The sequence below is a fragment of the Agelaius phoeniceus genome, chromosome 3 (genome assembly GCF_051311805.1).
Source record: "Agelaius phoeniceus isolate bAgePho1 chromosome 3, bAgePho1.hap1, whole genome shotgun sequence".
Classification (NCBI taxonomy): Eukaryota; Metazoa; Chordata; class Aves; order Passeriformes; family Icteridae; genus Agelaius; species Agelaius phoeniceus.
The window spans coordinates 103,959,816-103,984,393 of NC_135267.1; the positions used below are offsets into that span (position 1 = coordinate 103,959,816).

Genomic DNA, 24,578 nt, shown 5'->3' on the forward strand with positions numbered 1-24,578 from the left:
GCCAGGTAGCGTCATCGGGGCGTGCGGCGCAGGCGCGCGGGGCGACGGTCGCGAAGGAGAGCCACGCCCCCTTTTCCCGCCCCCGGCCGCTGCATGAGGGCCTGGCGCGCGCTGCGGCGGGCGGCCGCCTCCTCATCCTCCTCATCCTCCTCATCCTCTTCATCTTCCTCATCATCCTCTTCCTCCTCCTCTTCTTTTCCTGCTGACGGGAAGCCTCGCAGGCGGGCATGGGAGACTTCGCTGTCGCCGCTGGAACGGCTGAGGCGTCTGCTGCCGCCCGAGGAAGCGGCGGCGGTGGAGCGGAGCGCGGCGGCGGCAGCGCCGCAGCCGCCTCAGGCTCGCCCTGAGAAGGAGGAGGAGGAGGAGGTGCCGGTGTTTGCCCCCAGTCAAGCGCTGGCTGGGGCGGCAGGTCCGCGCTCCGGCCCCTTCCGTGCCGGCGAGCTGGCGCTGGCGGAGGTGCCGAGGAAGAACAACTGGACGCTGAAGGTGCTGTGCCGGCTGGCGGCGGAGGCAGTGCTGAGCAGCCCCAGCGGTCTCCTGCCCCACCGCGACATCATTGGGCAGCTGCCTGGGCAGATGCTGCGCACGTCGGCCGGGAAGCGGCTGCTGCTGAGGCGGCCCTCGCTGGACGAGTACGTGCTGCTCATGCCACGGGGAGCCACCATCGCCTACCCTAAGGTACCGCTGGTGGCTGGCAGGTCGCTGGCCGAATCTCACCTTTAATTTCACCTTTAATAATATTAAAACTTTAATTTTAATAGTATCGTGCTATGGTTTTCTCGCTCGTAGGATGTAAGTGCTCTATTAATGATGATGGATATCCACCCGGGAGACATCGTGTTGGAAACTGGCAGCGGGTCTGGTGCTATGAGCTTGTTTCTGTCAAGAGCAGGTGAGAACCTGACTTTAGACAATACGGTATTTATTTATTTCCTTATCACAACTTGGGGTATTTTTTGCCCAGATACTTATGGTTCTCGTGGTCTGTACTATTCATGAAAGCTTTGCTGCAGTTCATGTATAGTTTGTTGACTTGAAGGAAAGTTACATCAGCACAGGGACTGCAAGGCATTCTGACTGTGCTTAGAGGGCTGTAGTGTAAATGGTTACCAAAAGCCCTGCAGAAAGCCGAGTTTCCACCATGCCTCAAGATCACTCAACTGCAGCTGGTCTTGATGTGTTGGGCCCAAGTTTCAAGGTAGGCAGTTGCACCTCTGCTCTCTCTCCATCCATCTGCCTCCTACTGCTATTGCTTGGTTTCTTCTGATCATATTTCTGGAATAAGCTGGTGTTTGGGGTTTTTTAGTTCCATTGGGAGTTTGGAGCTAGCGTGGGATTATCCTCAAAGCAAACATTGCTGCTGTAGGAGCTATATGCTGAGGAAACAGAAGATAAAGATCAGCACTTCTCTTTCCATTTAGAGAGAGGGAAAGTAGGCGTCCTTAGCTTTCCCCATCTGGCCCTAGAGGCAGACCCAGAACCCAAAGAGATGGAATACCTGCTACAGGCTAAGGCAAAAGCTAGCTCTTACTAAATACAGCAGCTGATCTTTCTGCCTTGGGTATTCAGCCTACTGTGGCTATTTCATACAACAACACCTGAACTTGCCAATTATTCCTCTCATTTTTCAGTCTTGTCCAACAGTTTTTTTCTAATCACTTTTATTTAGCTATAAATGGGCCAAATTGGCAGAAACATTGGCATTACCAGGCTGTTAACCCTATCCAGGGAAAGAATGCAGTTGTGTGCCAGATCAGCTCTATTTTGAGGAGTGGGAAAAAGGTATGAAATTGCATTGCTATTTTCAAATTTATCGAATTTAAATTGGCCCCAAATACAGCAAGTTTTAGTCACAGCTGAACACACTTTGGTGCTGATGCAGAAATAAATAGATTTGATTTGCTGGTTCCTAATGATGGCTGCTTTTGCCACCATTGAATACACACCAGTGATACCCAGCAAGGAAAACAGCTGCTATGTGGGTAAATGCTGGAATTCAAATCTAGCAGGCACCTTACCAATGTCCATGGAATTATTTAATTTCCAAAATTCTTGTTGATTTAACAGATTTCAATCATCTCTTAATTGTTATTCCTTTTGTATTTTCTTTTCTATTCTCTAACCATTTCCAGAAACTACTGGCATGAAACAGGAGAGTTGAGAGAGTGGTATTTGTCATGACTTTAAAATCTTTGAGAACTGGAAAATATGATGTATGCAAATTGTATGTATACTGTAGCTTCACAGTAATGAAGATTTGCCTAGCTATTTCACCTTGTTCTTATTTTCTAAAAAGCAGTTTCAAAAGTAGGAATTATTTTGAATTAGTGGGGGTAAAACTGACCCCCCCCAGTGTGAAGAATTTAATTTTTCTGATGTTTCTAAACTGATAATCTAAGGTAACAAGGAGTTGGCACTGTGACTCAACAACTGCTTCAGGTGATCAAAGGCAACGTGCTGCAACCTTCCCTTTCTTACCAGCTGGTTCTGGCCTTTGTCTGCTGCAGGGTGAGCTGGATCAAGGAGTGACTGTGGGGAAATCAATCCCTTCTTTTACTCAGTTATCTGAATGGATTCACAGTGGGATCACATAGGTGAGGGAAGGGGCCTGGTGACTTCAAACTAAAATGGCTTAGAAAGGCACAGAACTGACCTGGGGAGCTGCTGCTTCCTGACTGCTGCCTGCACCCATTCCAAAGTAGCAAGGAGAGAGAAGTGAGTGGTGGGGATAGGCTTGAGGAACTGGAGTAATACAAATATGGAATAGAGCAGTGCACACCCTGCTGTCTGCCTGCACAGCCTGGAAATGCATCCTGTATGAGATACAGTGTACATTGGACTCATGGTAAATGTCACAATAGTAAATTTAGACTTAATAATTTATTACTGTTGCAGACAGTAACAGGAAACTTACAGAACCGTGAGTAAATCAAAGAGTACCCTGGAAAACTTGTCTGGCTGAGATCAGTGAGCAGGTTTCTCTGAGCTGTGAGCACTGGTGCAGCATTCTCAGCTGGTACCTCTGGTTACTCTAGCAGAAGGATCTAGCAGGGGCACAGATGCTCTACTTGTCTTTTGCTGCAGGAGTGACTTCAGGAGAACATCTTGGAACAGTCTGTAACTACACTTTATTTCATCTGTGCACTGATGGATTTCTGTCTGTGAAAGAACTAGCATGGCACTTTTTCTGCATGTTTGTTTTAAATGTAAAGAAAACATAGATTGTCATCGATTGTTTCATATGTGATCGTTTCCTAAAGTGGAGATGGAAAGGTGTACTTATGTTATAGACTATGGTTTCTGCTTTTGTTGGGTTTTTTCCCCAAGTCTTTGTAACAGCAGTGTAAAGTGGTGAGTGGAGTGTCTTCTGTTTGTTTGCAGTTGGGCCCAAAGGCCGTGTTCTAAGTTATGAAATCAGAGAGGATCATCATAATTTAGCTAAGAAGAATTACAGGCACTGGCGCTCTGCGTGGGAAATAGGACACACGGACGAGTGGCCAGATAACGTGGAATTCATTCTGAAAGACATTTCAACAGCTGCTGCAGATCTGAAATCTGTAACACTTGATGCAGTGAGTGAATCCAAACAACTCCCCTGTTTGACACCTGTCTTATCTCCATTAATGAAAACTTCTAGTGCTCGCAGTCACAACGGGATTCCCATATCTAGTGTAACATGAGAAATAACAATCCAGGTCCTCATCAGTGAAAGAAACATTGTAATTTTTTTTTGTCAGATACAAATGTTTTCAAGGTTTCAGTTACAGGTTGTCAAATGAAAGAGTGATAAAGCTGTACTGTAGAAATAATACCATTAATTACTGCTGTCCTGTAAGCAAATACCAACTTGCTTTCTTGCATCTCTGCAAAACTGATATTTTTATGAGATACGTATTTCAAGCATTAAATTTCAGAAGAATACAGAACCTTATTTAATATGCAACTATGTGACCACTTTGCTATCAGCTATATAGAATGCACAATGTAACTACACCATAATTTAGAGAATGCTGTGGCTTGCTCTCCTGTCCTGCTTCTTTGTATCCAGATTTCCTAAAAGGAGTTTTGCTGAGGAAAATAAGTTGATGTTAAGCGCTCTTCCCTGAGGGAAAAGCTGACAAACTACTTACAACTACTTACTAAATGCTTTAAACAAATAGCAATTTTTAAAATGGTGCAAGCAAAGAAATATAATACATAGCATAAAAATACCTTTTCAAAATTGTTTTAAGTAACAGTCCTGCAGGAAGGATCAGATATTGCATATCCCATTGTTCTACAATCTGAATAGCTTCCTAGCAGAAGATGGATAAATTGCCAAAGACAAGAAGTATTTTTAATCTTGAAACTGACAGCAAGTTAGACATTGTGACTATAATATGTTCTTTTTTTACACTTGAGCAATCTTTTTTTTTTTTTCACATTTGAGAAATAGGTATTCAAATGTGTTGGTAAATGTAGTCTTCTAAAAGTTTTTATTACTATCAGGGTTATGGGATTTAATTACTAGGAGGCTTAACTTCCTACAGACCTTAGCTGGTTAAATGCTACTTGCTGTTTGAATAGAAATTCATTTGGAAGTAGAGAGGATTTAATTTTGTGTAAGCATGCATCTCAGGTTTTGAGAGGCAGTGATAAAACTGGTGGTGATTACATCCTGCTGTTGTATGTATCTCTTTTCCATAACCTTTTTTTCCCCCCAGTACTGTTCTGTGTTACACTGGTAGATGTACATATGTTCTCCCAGGAACATTAATATGTCTTTGTCTTGCAGGTAGTTCTGGACATGCTGAACCCTCAGTGTGCTCTGCCTGTCGTACACCCAAGCCTGAAGCAAGGTGGGGTGTGTGTTGTGTACTTGGCAAAGTAAGTATTTCTTTCTGGCACCTTTATTCAGGCATTACCTGGCCTCAGTACAAAACCAAGCATCTTCTGAAATATACATCCAGCAGTCATGAAATTATTAACAAAGTTGGGGTTTTTCCCCATGTAACTTTCTTTGGGAGTTGTACTCGGTATAAATTACTCAGCCAAATCCTTTGGCATCTGCCTGGGGAATATTCTCATTCTGGTCAGTGAAGTTTGGCCTTTATGGCATCCTCAGAGTAACTGCACTGTTCTCCAATGCACTAGTCAGGTTGCTCCTTTACCCTAAAACTGAAGGACTCGTGTATCCTCAAAGGTAAAGAATGTGCCAAAGTCAGTAGAACTGAAATTTTGTGCTTTGGGTTTTCAAAATACTACTTGACCCTTTGCATTTCTTCAAAAGCATCACACAGGTTATTGACCTTTTAGCCAGAATACGGAGCTGCAAGCTTCCTTTTTTATGTGAAAGGATAATTGAGGTAACTCACAGGAGCTGGTCAGTACTCCCTGCTAAACTCAAGCATAACAAATCAAGCCAAGTGGTGGGAACTCAAGAAAATATTGAAGAACCACCTCAAAATGAATATGAAGAAATCCATATTCAGGATGAAGCAGTTCTTAAGGAGAGCGAATACAATGGTAAGGACTTTACTGCTGATGAGATCCCCTATTACTGCACTTTGATAATCCAGTGTAGGAAGAGGCAGTGCTTTTACCTAGGTCAGCTGAGAACAGGCAAGGACACCCTAGACCTTGTCAGGTTTAAAGAAGACTATTAATTGTTATTTAAGTTAAAATATCCTACTAAAAAGCTGGGCTAAAAAAAAAAATTGAATCTGCAATAAATAATGACTGCCCTTGTACTACTGTTTTCAAATTTTTGATTTTTAAGAAAATTCAGTTCTTAATACTCGCCCCAAAGCTGCTTTAGAGGACCCTGATGGACTTAAGGATTCCTTAGGAGAAATAGTGGCCAGTGAGCTCTGTTTTGAAATTATGCTGTTCTGGCAAATCCAAAAATGCTGCCATATATATATATAAAATATTTATATGACAAGTGTAAATATATATACAGTCTAGGTCTGCAAAATGCAAAGAGTTCTGAATATTCTGGTAGGTGACAACAAAAAAAAAAGAAAACATATCAGGGAAAAATATTACATGTACATTGTCTACTCTAGGCTGCATGTAGGTCTTAAACTTGTGGGAACAAAATAAAAAGAAATGTCCTTCTCCCAGGATCAGTCAGTGATGCTGCTGAAACAAACCACTCAGTGCCTTACATTGCCCGACCATCCCACTGGCAGGAAGCTCATTCAGGTGAGACACTTGGAAAAAGTTTATCTTAAATATTTAGTGGTATTTTTATTTCAAAGAAACTTTTTTTTTTTTGTACTAGCATTTGGTATTTTCCTATATCATGAAACCACAAAACTTATAATAATAAAATAATCATTGTGTATTGAAATACTAAAGTAGTAACTTTTGTTTTTTAATTAGCATTCCTTACCAAGCTGAGAAAGTTTCGACCACTGCTTTCTTGATGCTGCTGCCTCCCTAGCTGCTAATTTGAATATTGTATCAGAATGAAATAAAACATAACAAAGTAGATGCTACATTTTGCAAGTTGTGTAACTTTTAAGCAATAACTGCTCTGATTTCTACCTGGCATCAAGTTTGAAACACCAACTGTTATCCCACTATGTAAAGGGAAAAATTTGAAGTGAATCATCACGTCTGGTGTTGTGATGCAGCCCAGATTGTTCTGCAAATCACAGAATCTGTTTCTGTCTTATCAGGTGCACTTCATTCTCCATTGCTTGTAAACCAGTCCATAGACTTATCTTGATCCAGGGTGCTACATGGTTGCCTTTTGCTGGACGGCCTCAGACAGTCTTCCAGAAATAAGGAGAAAAAAAATTTTAGTAAGAAAATAAGGGATCAAAGGCTCTCCTTTGAAATGAATACTTTGCTGGCTTCCAAGTATAGGTTTCTTTAAGAACTAAGTTCTTAAAGGATAACTTTAAGAGATACTGAAATTCACTGGATGTGTTCACTTGATAAAGCTCTGCTTATTTCAACATCAAAACAGTTGTTGACAGGCACAGCTTTGGTTCCCTTCCAGCACTCATGCTGTAAGTTGCCTGCTTATTTGTGAACGTCACTTCATATAAAGTATTCTCAAATGGTTGGAGGAAACACAATTTTTTCTGGCCCTTGTCAGAGATAAGAAGCCAGATCTCTCAAGTAAAAACAGACTTGAAGTCATTTTGAGTCTTCCCTGAGTGGTGATGTTTAACACATTAAATTATTAAGTTATGTTTTGTAAACACTGACTTGCTTTATATCTCAGGAAATATTCAAATGCCCATTTTTTCCAAGTTGAGAATCATGTTTGTACTAAAGCTGTTAAAAACAGTAACAATCTTACTGTAAGAGTGAAAATTTGGATATTAATGAGAACACATGCAAATAAAATATACAGAGCTATAAATAACTACCTCTGTATTAGATAAGTATGCTAGGAACTCTGCACTGGTTAATTACAGGAGAGTGTCTTTGCAGAGCTAAGGCCTTATCCAGATGCCTGAGGAAGTTTACATCTCAAGTGTGTTTAACTTCTAATAATAAATTTAATAATGGGTTTGCCCCACAGCTGCTGTATGTAACAGAGGCCCCTAATGCAAAGGCTGAGGATGCTATTGTGAGTAGATTAATGGGCAGAGATTCAATTATGTAAACAATTCTTGCAATAAGCCCTTGTTTGCTACTCATACCCCAGTATTAAAACAGTCTTGTATAAATTGTCAACAAATCAGATACTTAGAGGAAAATGGAAAATGTGATTTAACCTATGTCCAAACGCATACCACAAATGAGCATCCTGCCCTTTCTCAAAACATGCTCTCAGCAAGAGCACTTTAACTCACTTTACACATACCAGTATTCTTATTGTTCCAGCCATAAAAAAATCATTTAAAACAGGACTCTCAATTTCATTTATAGTGCAAGAATAGTAACAAATGCCTGACTAGACTGGAATGCACCCAAAATCTACTGTAGTAGGTGAAAGTAACATGAAGAGGCTCAATGTAAAGCAGATGGTACTTCCAGGAAGTCAAGATACAATATGTGAAAATGAATCCATGAGGGTAAAAGTACAGTTCTGCCAAGGTGTGACAGGGAGGGACAGAGCAGTCCCTGCAGCCCTCAGAAGGGCAAGTATGGCCCCAGCTGCCTAAACTAATGGAAAATTATTCACAGTATTTTCCTATATCATGAAACCTAAACCATACCTTGGGCTTTATAAGAAGGAGAGTCGATGAACATTTTTTCAGTTGAAAAGGCATCCTTTGATTTCTGGGATGAGTGCAAGTCCATCATCTCCAAAGTGTCGGTGGAAGAGGAGGAGGATGACAATCCGAGCCGTACAAACCTGCCTTTCTTCCCGCAGAGCAGGCAGTCTGTGGGAGTAGCACTGGGGCCTCGGGGCAGCTGCACCTGCTCCTCGTAACTCCTCAGAGCTCCGCTGTGCTGCACGGAGCGCTCTCGCTGCCAGATGTAGTGTGTTGGAGCAATAGCCATCACCTGTGGGAACAGCCCTGGTGGCATCAGGAAGAGCAAACATAATGGGGAAATGCACAGCTAGAACTAGATCCACTTAGGGTATGGCAGGGAATTAATGTAGCTGAAATGGGCATCTCTTATCTGTCCCACTGTCCTTAGGTAGGGGTAAGTAATCCTGATACCAGTCAGGTGTGGAAACATCCCAGCTTCCAGCCCTGTACGTTCACCTAAGTCATCACAAACAGCGGCTCGTGCTGGGCATGTTGGACACAGGATGGTCTCATGGGCCAGCTCCAAACTGTGTTCATCATCACTGAAATAACAATGGTGGGAAGCTGGCAGGGTACGCAAGGAAAAGCATCCTGCACTCGCCTTGTTCCTTGTGCTTTTCCCATAGCATCTAATCCCATCCCCAGAAATGGGCCTCTAGAGTAAATGAGAGATTTTCTTTTCCACCATCTGGAAGTAAACATTACGTACTTAGAGCATAACAAGGGTTTTTCCAGATACACACTTCACCTCAAAAGTGAGGAATCAATTTTTTCCTTATAAATTGTAAAGCACACAAAATTATTCCTAAAGTGGATGAAGTGAAACAAATTAAGGTAGATTTTAAATAAAAAAATATTTGCACAAAGCAGATACTAGTCAATAGAAACTTCATTTTAACAGTAGTGCAATATAAAATATTCTAGTTTACTTAAAAAAACACTGTTTCAAACAATGTATTTTAAATGGAGAAGGAAAAAATATGGAGGATAAATGGACCATTACATTTTAGCAGCATCTTTTCTTTCCCATGGATTGTCTGTTTACTTTAGGGAAGGAACTGTACAGAGCTAAATTGCTAGCTGGTGTGACTTCTTGTGATTTCAGCATCTACAATATGAAATCTCCCTCCCTACCTCTTCACAGCAGCGTCTGCTTACAATAGCCCTGTAGTCAATTCTACTCCAAAGTTGATCTCTTAACTTTAAGAAATCAGGGAAGAGCTTTCTCCAGGCTTTGCCCAAAGCCCATGGGAAAATGTCATACTTTGCTTCTTCATTGTCTTCTTCAACTGTGTTTGCCAGATACCTTCAAATATATATATGTTTATGTTTGCAAATATTATTCAATCTTATACCACTATATTAGAATGATTTCTAACATAAAGTAACAGCTATGTTGCAGTGGTTCTTTTTTCTAGTATTGTGAGGAAAAAGCACTAACAAAATACAGCCTTCTCTCTGGAATACAGTATTTTCTTAGTTAGTTCCATATGCATCCTTTGGGTAAAAAAACCCAAGCTTTTATAAAAATTGTTTTACCCTTGAGTTTCCTAAATTAATAGATAAGCAAGAACTAACACATCCTGACATCCTTCTCCAAGCTGGCAAGAAACCCTTCAATAAAATGAACAGTTTCTGATTGATGCTTTAAATTCTTTAAATAAGGCTTAAAACTCTCCTGTGAAATCTTAAACTTTTCACTTTTTACTTTATGGATTTTAGCTATTCTTGGAAAATTACGTTGCCCATATTAAATTAGGAGCAAACAACTAAATACAGGTCTACCTTTAGTTATAAATGCAAAACTTAAATTATTTTTTAATGTCTCTGTTCTTCCCTTTGTTCATTATCTAGTTACTTTCAGTTTTATATTGTCTTCTCAGACAACAGGAAAATGTGAACTTCCTCTGGACCCACCTGGTGCTAAACTCCTGTAAATCACACTTGAAAAATTGGGGCTTTTAGTCTCCTGCCCAGTATTCTGTCTAGTCCCAGCCTCACCAGACTCTTTGTCCCCCTCTAATCCTTTCACTGTTCTGGCCTGGCTTTTTCCCCTTCAGTGGGGTCAGAGGGCGCCCTCCTCCAAGCTCTCTGGATGTCACCAACAGCACCAGTGTCAGCAGAAAGAGCAGCCACCTCTGCCCCTGCACTAGTGTGCAAATCAGAGCACCTGAGAAGCCATGGTACCAGAAGAGATGACCTGAGCACCATAACACTGTAAAAATAAAAAAAATGCAGAATCCTCTGCAGGTATAGCCAAATAGAGAGGGTTATGTAGGCCTGGATTACTGATTCCACCATTGTTTCAAAGAATAGGCATTTTACAACTGTTCAAAAAAGTTCTTAGAAATTCTCTAGCAATGTTTTTACAGTTGATTTAAACATGTTGACAGAAACTTTAATAACAATTTACTCCTGAGATGCCGTGGTGAAATGTTTTGCTACAAATGCCCTAAAGGCTGGCAAAGATGTGAAATAGGGTTTTATATGAGCACCTGTGAGCCACATACATGTTGCTTTGTATTGTCCTGAATATATTTCTTGTAATGCTTTAAAAAGCTCCCAGATTCAGTTTGGTAGGCAGAATGCCATTGTGTGTATCACTGGACCAATGCAAGCAACCCCTGTCTGCTGCTCAAGCTTGTTCCATCACAGGAAGAATAGTGACTTTGCACTGTTTATGTACAGTATGTAGATTTTCACAGATCCACAGAATGGTTTGGGTTGGAAGGGACAGCCCCCCTGCCACCCCCTAGATCAGGTTGTTTATATATTCCTCAAGCAAGTCTCATCACCTATTATAATTATCAGTGTCATAAAGAAATTTATTGCAAAGTTTATTATAATAAAACCAGATAATTTTAACATACTTACAGAGCCACAAAGAAATTGATTCTGGTATGCTCACTTGGTGTGAAGTTAGCTCTCTTGAAATAAACGAAAGTCATTGCCAAGAGATACTGTTTTAAAATGTAAAATGAAGTATCAATGTGTTACTTAGATACGGTATTTCCTAAATCGATTCACACATCTTGCACCAAGATATTTTCATCATTTTTAACAATGAATTAAGTTTCTTGAAACTTCCACGTGAAACCATTAGAAAAAGATGATGTTCTGTATTTGAATTAAAGTATCAAGTAATTTAAGGGCAGATTTCTCACTCAATGAATGTTCTGTTAACTGAGAAGGAAATACACTTACCTTGTCTGCAATTTCACAGCAACAGTCCATCCAAAGGAAGTCTTGGATTAGATCATCATCTGTAACAAGAGAAAGCTGTAGCATTTCAAGCACCAAAACTGTTTAGGTCAGTGGGTATTTATAAATAAATAACAGATGGTCTTTCATTAAGCCAAATGAAAGAAAAGAAGCTAGACTGGCCAGTAGGGAACAGAGAAACTGTTGCCTACTGCAGTAGGAGAGGTTCAGGTATGAAAAAAGCTTACACGACAAAAGAAAACAAACTCTACCAGAAAGGCAAGGTGGAAAATCTGGTGACTGTATTTCATCCATTCTCAGTAACAGCAGGTGAAAGTGAAAAATAACCAGTATTTTTTTCTATTTGCATCATTTCTTCCTGCATTACATGCTTCCAGGTGATAGCACACCATTATTTCAGAGGAACTGCTGAGATCCTGCACCTTCATTACCTGGCAGCCTTTATAGGGTAATACTTGCTTATTTTTGGTCAGCGCTTCATTGTCCATGACCATGTGCTGTAATTACCAGCAGCTCTCTCTGATTCACTTCTGTATTTAAGGGTCAAATAAAAACCAGCTGTAATCTTCCACTATTACTTAATGTCTTTGCTAAATTAAATAAATACAAAACTTCATTTGAAAGAGACACAAATAAAGAAGAGATGCTCCAACTCCTTAGATCATTCCACTTCTTCCCCCAGAAGTTTATTCCCACAGTAAAGAACATGTTTAAGAGACAAGGAGTCCTTTTTTTAAGCCTTGTGTAAAACAAGATGCACATTGTTTTACATGTATTTGTTGAAATATAAGAGAAAATAGTAAGGAAAATTATCAAAAATTAAAAGTAGCAAACCACCTTGGTTTCATTTGTAATTTAAGAAAGATACATTTCATCAATTTGGTAGCCCTTGTATTTTTAACTTAAGCATTAAATATTTCTATACCATACTATAACAACAAAACATTTTGATAAAGAATTGCCATTACTCTCAATATGAAAAGCACTCTCAAAACTCCTGAGCTCAGAAAACATTCTGTTCAGTCAATTCATTCATATCTCACATTATTAACCTACCAAATAATTTAAAGAAAGCTGTCATTTCCTGACGCTGAATAACTAGGCATGGTCCCTTTGGACATTTATATTTCTGACTAGGAACCCCTTTTTCACAATTTTCTTGATGGTCTTTAAAAGCAGGTCTCTTTAGTCTAGTAAGTTTTTTTTGCTGATGTGATCTGGATGCACTCGATTTTACATGAACAGTGACAGTGGGAGGTGTCTGACACACCAGATTGTGTTTCATTTCGTTTAGCAAAGGTTCCTGTTAAAAAAATAAGAAGAAATTAACTACAAAATTAGTCAGTTTCAGCACTAGTACATTTCTTTCATTCATTGAAATGTTTCAGTAGAACTTGTATGTCAGATGATGGAAAATTAATTTTATCAGTACTGATTATCTAAGTCTTGTGCCCGAAGACAGCCACGTAGAGTTCTTTGATTTAGTTCTAATTTTATAAAGCTTTATTTTTCCTCAGTAGAAGGAGCCTTCAATTTTGCTTTTTCCAATCAATTTTGGAAAATGGGAAAAGAGCCTTTCCAGGAAAAGCTGCTGTTTGTCAGATCCTTGTAGCTCCACACACTTCCTTAGATCTACCAAAAAACCTGTGTTCTTCCCCTCCAATTTGTGATTGTGTGTGGGTGTTTTTAAGGAATATTAATAGAACTAAGGCAGCGGAACTGTGATTGAGCCATGTTGATTGATTAAAATCAAGTCTTGAGCTCCTAATTGCCCTTGGGGATTAATCTTATCCCTCACGCTGGACCTACCCTGAAGGCACAGCCAAGGAAACAAACATACCTGTGGTGTTTGTAACCGCAAAATGTAAAGGGATACCAAACGGAGAGTGAGGAAGGGTATTTTTTGGCGGGATTAAACGTATTTACACCTTCAGGTCTCCCGGTAGGGGGCTGTCGGAGGCTGGCTCACCGCAGCCTACCTGGCTCCCCAGCTCTCGGGTGGCTGCCGCATGAGCACGGAAGGGCCCTGAGGCAAGACCGCGCTCTCGGCTCCCGCTGCCACAGCCCAAAGCCGCCCCTGGCCGTGCCCGTCTCTGTCCCTCTCCGCCTCCCTCAGCCACCTCCCCTCACGCCTCCGCGCCTCGAGTGGCGCCTCTCGCAGCCAATCAACGTGCGCGGGCCACCGCTCCAGCCAATCGGACGGCGGGGCGCTCTCTCCTCCCGCCCCTCCTGTTGGCGCCCGGGCCGCGGCAGCCAATGGGAGCGGGGCACGGCGGGGGCGCTTCCTGCTCGCCCCGCCGCCAGATCAGGGCTGCCTGGGGGCTCCGAGCAGCACTGCACACCTTCCCTTCCCTTTCCCCCTTTCCCCTCCGTTTTAGAGTAGGCTTAGATGAGATGTTAGGGAGAAATTCTTCACTCTGGGAGTGGTGACAAGGCATAAGTTGCCCCGAGAAGCTGTGGATGCTCCATCCCTGGAAGTGTTCAAGGCCAGGCTGGATGAGGCTCTGAGTAACCTGGGATAGTGGGAGGTGTCCCACCCTGCCCGTGGCCGGGGGTTGGAACGAGGAGATCTTTCAGATCCCTTCCAACCCACATCATTCTGTGATTCTATGATTAAAACATCTCCCCAGATTGATAAACGTCTCCCCAGAAGAGATGGGACACGAAGGAGAAGGGATACCTGACTCTAAAGATCATTAAACAGAGGTGCAGGATACCCTGCTGCTACAGAGGCAATTAATGCAATTAGTCTAAGGCAGTCTATTGAAATGTAACAACAAGAATGAAAAAATCCCTTTGCTAATAAGATTCAGTGTGAAATCTTACTGTTGCCTTTTGTTAGAAGAGCTAAAGATTTATCCCGGGAAGATGGCAAGACATACATCTATTTTCACTGTTTCCCCCTGCGCAGGCCAATTAAAGAGTAAGTGGCCTCATTTGTTATGGTAATGAGGAGAGAGTCCTCTTTACACCTTCCTCATCTTCTATTAATAATTTGCTAAATTATTTACATACTCTGAATTAGAGTCAGGGAAAGATCATGCCAAGTTTCTGATCAGGGAGAGAGATAAGAAACATACCAAGTGGTAAATGTACCAACTAACAACATCTCTGTACGGAACAGACTGAAGGGTGGGGACAATACCAAATACATCAGCAGGACAAAAGTCTGTTTCTTTGAGATTCTCTCTTCTTGGACATATATTCACAGTGAGATACCTACATCAATTGTTCTCTTTTTTCTCTTTTTATTTTTCTCTTTTTTTTGTGCATATTACTTTTCGTCAAGGAATTCAAAGTACTCATCAATTAACTACTGTTCATTTGATAATTGTGAAAAACCAAGGAAGGGCAGGTTACAGAAACTTCCACATAACCATCTTAATCGTTAAAACCAGGAAAAAAAATCTTCTTTTTTATTCCCTATTGCAAAACATGAAGCTGCAATGATAATTGTGACATGCATACTTCCTTATTCTTTACACCTTTACATCAATAAAAAGTGACTTACAGTGTCAATCTTTACCCACACGGAGCTTCCTATAGCTCTCCAACCTCTGAAAGAATTTTTGGGCTGGTGGTTCTGCAACAAAATATTTAAAAGACTTCTTTTCTCACTCAAAAATCTGTCACAATCAAGTCATTGAACAGGTATTGTGACTCTTCCAGCAGTGTATTGTCCCCAGCCTGCCAGGACTCAGGTCCTGCTCTGGTTCAGGCCCGTTGCACAACATTGGATCAGAGTCTTGAGGAAACTGAACTTGTGAGAGGGAAGTGTCTGGGACTCTGCCTTTCTTCCCTTGCAGGACTCTGCAGCCAGATGTAGGCCTGAGATGGGGATGACCCAAGGATTCAACTTCGGAAGCATGATGGAAAAGCATCGACATGGAAAGGCTGATCCCTGAACCCAGTGAGAACAAGGAAACAGAACTTTGCCTGAGTCTATAATCGAATCAACTGGTTCCCAACTTTGCTTTTTATTAACTACAATTTTTACAAGAAGGATGTTGAACAATTCATCTAAGAATATCGGGAAGAATGGATGGAGCTTCTGGACTCCCAAGTCGCTTGTTGGACATCAGGGAGCGCTGTTTCACCACCAGCGATTTGAACGGAGACAAAGCAGCGTTTGTTACACGGGGTTTCATGCTGTACCTCTTTCCTAACCCTTCCTGTAGGTGTCATTAAATTAGTTTAGCCACTCTTCATCTCTATATGTAATCACAGTTTGAAATTACATTTTTGATATATAGACATTTTTAAATATATATCTTCTTATATCATTTCATATAATAATATATAAATTCATACATCATTCTTAAATAAATATGTGTATTTGTATAATATTTATATTATATACATATTATATTTGTATATGATATAAATATATTTACATAGAATATATATTATATATTTCTATATTATATATGTATAATATATTTGTATTATATGTATTTCTATAATATTTATATGAATAAAATTTGTAAGACCTGGGATTCTTATAAAATCTCATTTCTGGAAAAAGCAAAAAATAATTTGATATATACACTGAAATTCCATTATGATATATATAGTTATATAGCTATCCAGAATTTGATCCAAAAAGGCAGCTGCAGAGCAGTTTGATTCCTTTAAATGAAAAAAGGACTTAAAGTTTTTTCAGTGAATGAGTTGTTTACAGATAGATCAGGAAGCATCACTGAGGAAAAACACAGGGATAGTATTTTTATAAATTACATTTTGGATATAGATACTTTTTTTCAGATTTTGATATTTTTGAGAGGTCTTTGGCCTCTGATATCCTTTTCAGTGAACTTTTTTTTTTTTCTTTGCCTAAGAAAGATAATACAGGTAAAACACCTGGTATTTCTTTTCAAACAAAATCATGAAGAACCACCACTGATTCTTGTAAATACAGATCATTATCCCAAATAAAATATGTATTTTTCAGTTAGAGACCTTTCCTCCTTCCTGCAGAGTGCAAAATAGAAAAAAACCTCTCTTCCCTGTAGAGATGACTGCCGATCCTGCTGGGGGAACCTGCCTGGCCTCTCTGTCAAACACATTCTAAAGGAAATGCCCATGGATTGAGAGCTCCATTCCCAAAGACCCATTGTGAAACTGAAGCACACATCTAAAAAAGCAAACTTTGGACACAAGGTTAATTCTTTCAGAGTAAAGGGTGTAGCAAGTCACAGGATTAAAGTAAAGCAGAACAGATGAACCACCTGAACCCACATCTGTCACCAGAAACCTGTTTTATAAGTGGGAAGAGAGAGAAAGGATTTAGATGAGTTGTGAGAAACAAATTTTTAGGGCATCAAGCGGCCTGGACCAGGACTAAGCATAACAGACTGAACACAGTTTGCCAGTTTGCTACTGGAGCAAGTAAGCAAGGATACTGGAAAGGTGCCTTGCAGTTAGATCCTCATTTTTGACAAAGTGACAATATGATTAAAATTAAAAATAGTTCAGTGCCACTTAAGTATATGTCACTGATGGATGAATGGGCAGGGAAATTTTTTCCAGCTTTGTTTACTTGAAAAGAACATCTGAGCATACAACAGTGTTGTCTAATATTTAAGTACCAAAACAGCTGTAGTTATTCTCAGCTACTGAGAAATTCAGGAGCAGCTCTAAGGAAAAAATTATTTGGAAATTATGCAGTGCACAAGGAGAGTAGTGACTAGGCTAATAGAGCAAGTGGTAAAGGAAAGTGGAGGCTGCCAGCAAACACAGTGCATGTTTAAACATGCTGCTCCTGCATACTTCAAAACAGCCAAGCACTCTACAGCAACAAATCTCCATAAATCTCCAGGGACATACGTTTGAACTTGTTCATTCCTACTGTAAATAGACTGATACATCCTGTATGAACTTAACTAATTCCAAGCAGACAGGGGAAGCCTTTAAGATTTATTTTTAAGGATTGGCATCTGTATGCTGGTTGTAAATGAAACAAAGTAGTGTTAAAGAGTTCCAATTTCTCTGTAAAACTAAACAGATGATATAGACTACGTTAGGTCTTCACCATCATGTCACAAAAGATGAATGATACCTCTCAACATCAGTAACTCAAAACTAGCTGCACATATTTTACATTACAGGGAAAGGAGGTGACTTGCAGTGATTTCCTTTAAGTGTTTCTGAACCTTCTGACATCATCCATCATATTCTAAGTCTTTTTTAGCCTCTGAAGTTTGCATTTTGGATTTGCAAGTATTTAATAACCATGGCTATATTTGTCACCCATGCTGTTTCTTCATGCTGAATTGTGCAAAGAGCCTTAATACACAGGACTCCTCTCTACCTCCATGGCCCCGGAGCCATTTGTTCCAGATGCCAAGAGCAGGAGGCTTCCTGAGAGGCAGGTGCAGGAGCAAGGAGCGCATGGAGACAGGTGCAGGAGCAAGGAGCAGGTGTGTGCAACTGTGCCCAGGGCACTGCCCATGTGCATGCGCAGAGGGGCTGGGTTGCTTACATTCACACTGCAAAATGGGAACTTTCCACCCCTTCCTTTACTCCTCTTTCCTCCCAGAAACAACTAACAAACACCAGACTTCGGAACTCTCCCTGCTGAAAAGGTAGCTGGACAGAGAAAGTTTCAAGAATTTGACTTAAGAAATCTTTTTTCTAAAATGGCGTTAGCTAAAAAAGTGTTTCATTCCATCTGGAAATTAACAAAAATGTTTTGCCTCGCTGATGTAATGTGTAGGTACACATTAATACACTAAACTACAAAACATCCAAGGAACCTATTATCCAGGAAATATATCTTATGTTATTATCTATGGACATCAAAAGTAGAAAAACATTGCTGCCTTCAAAATAACATCCTAATCCTTTTCCTGAAGGCAGGTTTCCTAAATAATAGCTGTTTGAATGGCTAAAGAATAGGTGGGAACGTTCAAAGGTTTAGCTAGCTGGCTTATGATTCTATAACTGGGCAAAATGTGTAAATTTCATCTAATCTTTCTCATCTTGTTTTCCAGTTTCAAAGTTTACTGGTCACATAGGTCACGAACTCTTTCAAACTTAGTATCTATTTATTCTCTGTTCTTATATTGTTGAACACAAAATGAATCTTTGTCTATGACTACACCCCCTATAATGTGAAACAATAGTGCTGATTAAGACAGGACAATTTTTCTGTTGTCAAGAGCTGTATTTGCATGGCACGGCATTCAGAAGACTCACCCCATGAAAGTATCAAAATCAAAAGTAGTTTAGCTGTAGATTTGAAGCAAGAGGAAATTGTTTTCATAGGCAAATAATGTGGCTCCCATGCTCTTGCACTGCTAGGAAAGGAGCAGCATCAAGTTCAGTAGTGGGAAGGCAGAACTTCAAGGAGAGCCCTTTAGAGACTAAAACCAGCCAAGTTAAAATGTGACGTAGAAAAAGTCCAGGATTTGCTTTTTTTTAACTCCCATCCAATGGTCCAGGCTCCACACAGTTAAATTAGAACTGCCACAGTTTGTTAAACATTGAATGCCCCTCCCAAGTAGAAATAGGGTCTATAATTACTCCACAACAGGTCAAAAAGCTTTCTTGTTTCACCAAGTTCAGTAATCACAGGTTGTAAAAGTTCTCTCACTCCAAGCTTGAAGCAATAAAGTGACTAGTACAAGGGCTGTAAATTAAAGTGCACAGAGAAACAGATGAACTTTGGTAACAGCTTTTGCTAACTGGAAAAAATAAGGGAAACTCATGAACTGTGAAAGTAGTCACAACACAAAAGCAATTTATTTCAGCAAGGGACAAAAAAAAAAGCAAAACACTAATGACGTGCCCAGCTCTTTGAGCCCCACTCTCTGCTCTCCATTGTGTTGGTGCTTATGGGATGAGATTTTCTGCCCAGCTCATGGGTGTATTTATTCACCTTTGCTTGGGGTATGACTGTGCACACAAATTAGAGTGAGGCAAGAGTGGGTGGGGATTTACAGCATGTTAACTGCTCCCTGGAAACTGCCTGCTGTGTGCATGCTGTGACCCTGTTTCCATTGAGGAGTACATGGCTTCTGCTCCCTGCCAGGTACAGTCCTGTCTGTGGGCTCTTACTGGGCATTACCTGACAAACTGTAAGTCCATGCCCTCACTAGCCCCATGGCAACCTGCACAAGCCCAGCACAAGCAAAGGCAGTGGCAGGCAGGTTTTATGACAGCAGTACTCAATGTGCCTTCTGATAACACCACCCTGAGGGACAGGACAACTGTCTGTGTAAACATCTGCTTCAGTTCTGCCTACAGCCCACAGATGCTGTCACACAACAAAGCATGGTAAAAACTGCTTGGGACCTTCTCAGTTCTCAATAAGTGTTTTGGCAAAGTTTCATCTCTATCTTCTTTCACAGAGAATACCTAAAGAGGGGGGGGAAATAAAGTATCTTAGAGGCCAAAACTGAAATAATTTTAATGTAAACAGAGCTTCTTTTACTACAGCTTGTGATCTGATGTTTTCCCCTGAGCCCTTACCAAAAACTACAAACTTGAGGAATTGGATACAGTATGAAATTACAAGGTTTGCCTCAGTGCTGTGCAGTAGTCTGGGTGAGGAGTTAATACAATTTTTACCTCTAATGCTGTTTATTTTAAGCCGTTTTGAATGCTGACAAAAGATGTTCTAAAAATGCTGTCAGTATTAGAGCCATGGAAATGCATTTTCAGGTACTTAAAGATGAGGGTGACAAACCTGTTACTGGCCCCACCCTCTGGAGTTAAGACTAAGCCCTGGCAGAGAGGTGAGGATGCCACAACGTATCAGACAGGTTGGTTTCTATAATCCTCAAAGACACAAATAGAACATACATTAATTGCATGAGCATTTCTCTCCTGTGGCTACACCCTGTCTAGTTTTGTGAACCTCTGAACCAACAGCCCTGTCCCTCTTAGTAGCTACTCTTACTTTCGAAGGTCTCCAACCTGGTAGAGACCCAAGCTGTGGGGTTCTGGAGCTGAGGACAGCTTTGTCAGGGTTGTCACTGCCTCTGAACTCATTTCCATCTTCAGTGTGCATGACAGTCTTGTCAAATTGCACAAACACTGTGTTATCATTAAAAAAATAAGTCATGATCTAGAAACAGACCAAAAAGACCCAAACATGTAAAACAGCTTCTTTTTTTCTGTTTTTGTTTGTTTGTTTTTGTTTTAGTTGTGGGGTGGTTTTTTTGGGTTTTTTGGTTTTTGTTGGTGGTGGTTTTTTTTTTACGGTGTTTGGAAGTAGTTAAACAGTCTAACAGAAAGGCATGACTGTCATTAATTTTTATTTTTCTTGGCTCTGTACTTGACCACCTCCATATGGACAAGACATTCAAGCTCTCCAGGGCTCCAAATGTTCTCGTTATTCAAATCCATGTAACAAGACTTACCTGTTTACTAGTGGTTTTCAAACAGGCAGGAAAAATAAAATAGCAATAGAAGCACCAGTTTTATTACAGTCCTTTGAGCAGCAACATGTGTCAATTTGTAACAACATGGAATCTTCAGAAACACACAATGGACAAGGTACTGTACCTAATTTCTCAATATTGTCCTCTTCCTACAGTTCAAAGTTTCATTCTATGCAGATGATGAAGTATGACCAAAAAAAACTGTTCAATGCAAACACTCTGAAGCTGTCCTAATAAAAAGTTCCTAAGCAAGTCTGTAATATAATGACATGTGTAGCAATGTCTGCTGTCCAAAATACCTGTTGGCACTTTTGAGCATCAGTGTTTCTGGTTGTTTCTACCTTTATCAGCCTTAACCAGTTAAAAGTCATGAATTTTCAAAAGCCATTAATTTTGTTAGAAAAAGAATAACGAGACTATGCTTCACAATTTGGTGTCATACATGGCCTATTTTCTAGGGATGAGACTCTGGTTATCTTTGGGAGGGTACACCCAAAACCAATCAGGTTTGCAGCCTCTGAAGAATCTCAGACCCGATTGCCAAACACCCCAGTGGCATTGATCACGCTCTGACCACTCATCTCTGTGATCTGCTGATCACAGGGCATGTCACAGCCCCACCTTGCATGTTTCCTGATGCTTCAGGAGTGACTCACACGTCCTATTGACTTTCCCTGAAAGGAGATTCTGTCGTTTTTCTGTGCCTGCAGAGTTTCACAAAGCCCACTTACCTAATTTCTAGTGAAGACCTGGAAATGACCTCACCTCATAGCCCAGTATCACACTAATTCTTACTGGCTTCAGAAAGAGCTGGATTTATTTCCTTGGATCTGATTCAAAATTCACTCAAGTCAATAGAAAGTCTCCCCCTGGAGTCAATGCCTCGAGTATTTTAGTGAACTAATACTTGATTCTCCAAACAGATCAGGATCCAATGTAAATTACAGAGCAAAAGTAGAAAAATACAGATCACTTGAGTTTTCCTAATGTAAGCTTACATACTTTGTGTATGTAGAGTTTAGTGACCAAAACATTTTTCTTTTTGCTATAAAGTAGAGCCAGTATAGTGCTCATAGCATTTAAATTATCATTTGTCTGAGCTGTAATTACGCTTTAGTAAGAGTAAACCACAATGAGCCTACACTGCACTGCCTAATCAGCAGTCAGCTATTTGATAAGAGGAGGTATCTCCAATAGTTGATAAAATTATCCTGTTTATAACCAATATGCAAGGCCTTACCTTTAGAGCTGTGTGCTGAGGAAAGCTAATATAGAATAGTCATTGAATGTGGTCACGTATTTCAGCACAAAGAGGTACAAGCAGCACAAAAGGTACAAAAATGTCACTGCCTCCCAACCCCCCCAAACACAAGACACCTGTGTAATAAACTTCAACACTCAGGCCCTTGTACCTGTTTAGCCTCATGTCTGCTCCAGTGACTTTGATTCCACTGAGAAGCTGCCGTCAAAATAACCTGGAAAGAGGGTAAGATGAATTCTCCTGTGAATGGTCCTTCATTTCCTTTGCCTTGCTGGTGAGTGACCTCATGTAGAGCAACTCTCCTTCAAAAATACTGAGCAACATTTAAACAAGCATTTCTTCACATCTGGAAATCTGGCAAGACCACAAAGTAGCAAGGTCCTTATCAGCCCCTGCAAACTGGAGCCAAATTAAATGTTATACTACAAAAATCTGCATGATGCCCCTATGTTTGTAGCAGAGTTACCAAAGTACTTTCTACAGGTGCTAACTCACATTTTGCTACATGTCACAGCATAACAGTGCCAAAACACACTGTGAGAGGCTCTAGTCCATACAAATACTCTAAGACCATTCAGCCCCTAGATACTAAAGGTTGTAGCTACTTTCTGATAAAAAAATTGCCTATGTGGTATTTGAAGGTGCTTGTAGAAAGAAGGAGGGCAACTTTCAGTAGTAGTCACGCCAAGATTTCAAAACTGCTTAGATTTGTAAAACTAGGCACAGAACAAGGATCAGGAGAAGAAAGAGAACTAGCTGTACCCAGCCTGGTCTGTTCCTCAACATTTACGTATTAAAAAAATAAATTAAATAAAGGCAAAAGCCTATCATAAAGTTTATTGGTCCCTTTTATCAAGGCTTACGTAGGTCAGCTTGACAATTCCATAATGACAAGACAGCTCTTCTCATCTTGAAAAAAGCAGTACTTTAACATGAAGTAAGAGGTTTATAGTAAGGCAGGCATTTCTGAGCTTATTGATCCTACTCATCTTTCTGGAAAATGCCATCACTTGACGAAGCCATACAAGAAGTCCATATCTGAGACTTTAGTCTTGCCAAGTTTTCATATTGCTAGGCCAAGCTTTCCTTTTGAGTCTTTGACAAGTGTTTCGGAAGAATGTACTTATCATCAACCAGAAACCACAGAAAACCACAAAAAGAATCAAGACAAATGCTGCAAAACTCTGATTTGGGCTGCACCAGGAGCAAATCCAAAGAGCAAAACCATACTCCTTTAACTTGGACCCATCTGAGACAGCAGCAGGGCACTGGAGACAAAAACAGCACACAAAAGCAGGTACAACACAAACACAGCTGCGCACAGAGACAAAAACACCAAGATAGCTCACCGGCAGTTTCACTTCAGTCACACAAAGTTTTCAAACAAGTTTCACTTACTGACATCTCCACATGCAAAAGCAGAAACATATTTTTATTGTACAGTGAACTGGTAGGAGGAAGCTTCAAGTCTTTGGGCAGGATGTCATTCTGGTTTTATCCTGTACTAAAATAACTTGTTTTTCTAGGGTGCTAACGTATTTATCTTTTAAAAAGATCTATGCATATTTTTAACTTTATTTTAATAAATAAACTCAAGGCTCATAAAGCATTTCCAGTGTACCATACCTATCTTTTTTCTTCCATTTTGACATTGCTTTTACACTTTGGAAAGCCATCTTAAAGCCTGCAGCCGGCTTTCCCGTGCTTCCTCCTCGGCAACCTGGCTGGGCTCTGGCACTACCTCCCATGTTGTAGGTTCCCACAAAGCTGCGCTGCTCAGAGACAAAGCACTCAGGACTGCTTTCCCCCGAGCGAGGAAATGAGGATACTACAGTACCAGGAGCGAATCTTCAGAGCAACCTTGAGGTAGAGACATCTACTATGTATTCCAGAAAGGAATCAAAACCGAAAATAAAAACTAAACGCACGATCAGTGAAGAACCTTACAAAAGTGTTCATTCTATATAGATAAGCGTTTTTTGTTTTTTAATTTACTGAGGGATTATCAGAATTTATGTCAAGCACGGAGTATTTCACACGGCCCCCTGGATGCGAACAAAGCTCACAATAAAGTGCGAGCATTCCCTGGGAGTATTCCCTGCCCCTATATATGTCTGCTCTCAGCTCGCCGAGAGGGGAGTGGAAACACCCCCGCCGGTCCCGAGGGAAGAGCCTGGGGCCACCAGGCCAGGGCAGAGACCTGGGGACCGCCCCGAGGCTCCGAAGGTCAGCGGCGGGCGCGGGAAGCCCCGAGCCGGGAGGGCCGCGGGCCCCGCTCCCCTGCCCGTGTGTCACAGGACAAACACACCCGGGAGCTCCCGAGGATGAGTAACACTTTCCCTGGGCGGTGGGGGCCGCTATCCCCCGGCTCCTCGCCACCCCTCCGCCCAGGCGGGGCGGTTTCAGAGCCCGGGTACGGAGCGGGCACGGCCGCTCCCCCATCCCTCCCGCAGGAGAGGCGCTGCTGAGGCCGGGAGCGGGTCCCGCCCTGCCCATCCAGTTTCG

At 41.0% G+C, this 24,578-nt stretch overlaps 2 protein-coding genes across 10 annotated transcripts; one reads left to right on the plus strand and one right to left on the minus strand.

Moving 5' to 3' along the window:
* The first annotated feature begins 33 nt into the window (after positions 1-33).
* TRMT61B (tRNA methyltransferase 61B) lies at positions 34-15,752 on the plus strand. 9 transcript variants are annotated; one of them, XM_077176045.1, is made up of 7 exons: positions 34-678; positions 790-892; positions 3,382-3,572; positions 4,775-4,866; positions 5,270-5,505; positions 6,106-6,186; positions 14,716-15,206. In XM_077176045.1, exons 1-7 carry the CDS (start codon positions 94-96, stop codon positions 14,874-14,876), a joined length of 1,449 nt encoding a protein of 482 aa, XP_077032160.1. In that variant the 5' UTR covers positions 34-93; the 3' UTR covers positions 14,877-15,206. The 9 variants fall into 9 exon arrangements, 7 of the variants coding, with proteins under 7 accessions (XP_077032160.1, XP_054485235.2, XP_077032162.1 ...); XM_054629260.2 differs by lacking the exon at positions 14,716-15,206 and adding an exon at positions 15,233-15,752 and having other exon boundaries at positions 35-678; XM_077176047.1 differs by lacking the exon at positions 14,716-15,206 and adding an exon at positions 11,804-11,997 and having other exon boundaries at positions 35-678.
* SPDYA (speedy/RINGO cell cycle regulator family member A) lies at positions 6,615-12,758 on the minus strand. Its single transcript, XM_054629261.2, has 6 exons — positions 12,483-12,758; positions 11,409-11,467; positions 11,079-11,164; positions 9,339-9,510; positions 8,163-8,454; positions 6,615-6,761 (listed from the first exon to the last, which is right to left on the minus strand). The coding sequence occupies exons 1-6, from the start codon at positions 12,709-12,711 to the stop codon at positions 6,673-6,675; spliced, it is 927 nt and encodes a 308-aa protein (XP_054485236.1). The 5' UTR covers positions 12,712-12,758; the 3' UTR covers positions 6,615-6,672.
* Positions 15,753-24,578: the final 8,826 nt, after the last annotated feature.

Excerpts from the sequence above, each read along its gene's own strand:
- TRMT61B (XM_077176045.1), top strand. The coding sequence starts at position 94 with ATGAGGGCCTGGCGCGCGCTGCGGCGGGCGGCCGCCTCCTCATCCTCC. Across the intron at positions 4,867-5,269 it reads TGTGTTGTGTACTTGGCAAA|CATCACACAGGTTATTGACC; the intron begins GTAAGTATTTCT and ends TTTCTTCAAAAG. Across the intron at positions 6,187-14,715 it reads CTGGCAGGAAGCTCATTCAG|GAATTCAAAGTACTCATCAA; the intron begins GTGAGACACTTG and ends CTTTTCGTCAAG.
- SPDYA (XM_054629261.2), bottom strand. The coding sequence starts at position 12,711 with ATGAAACACAATCTGGTGTGTCAGACACCTCCCACTGTCACTGTTCAT. Across the intron at positions 11,468-12,482 it reads AGCTTTCTTTAAATTATTTG|ATGATGATCTAATCCAAGAC; the intron begins GTAGGTTAATAA and ends CTCTTGTTACAG. Across the intron at positions 8,455-9,338 it reads GCAGACGCTGCTGTGAAGAG|GTGATGGCTATTGCTCCAAC; the intron begins GTAGGGAGGGAG and ends CTGTTCCCACAG.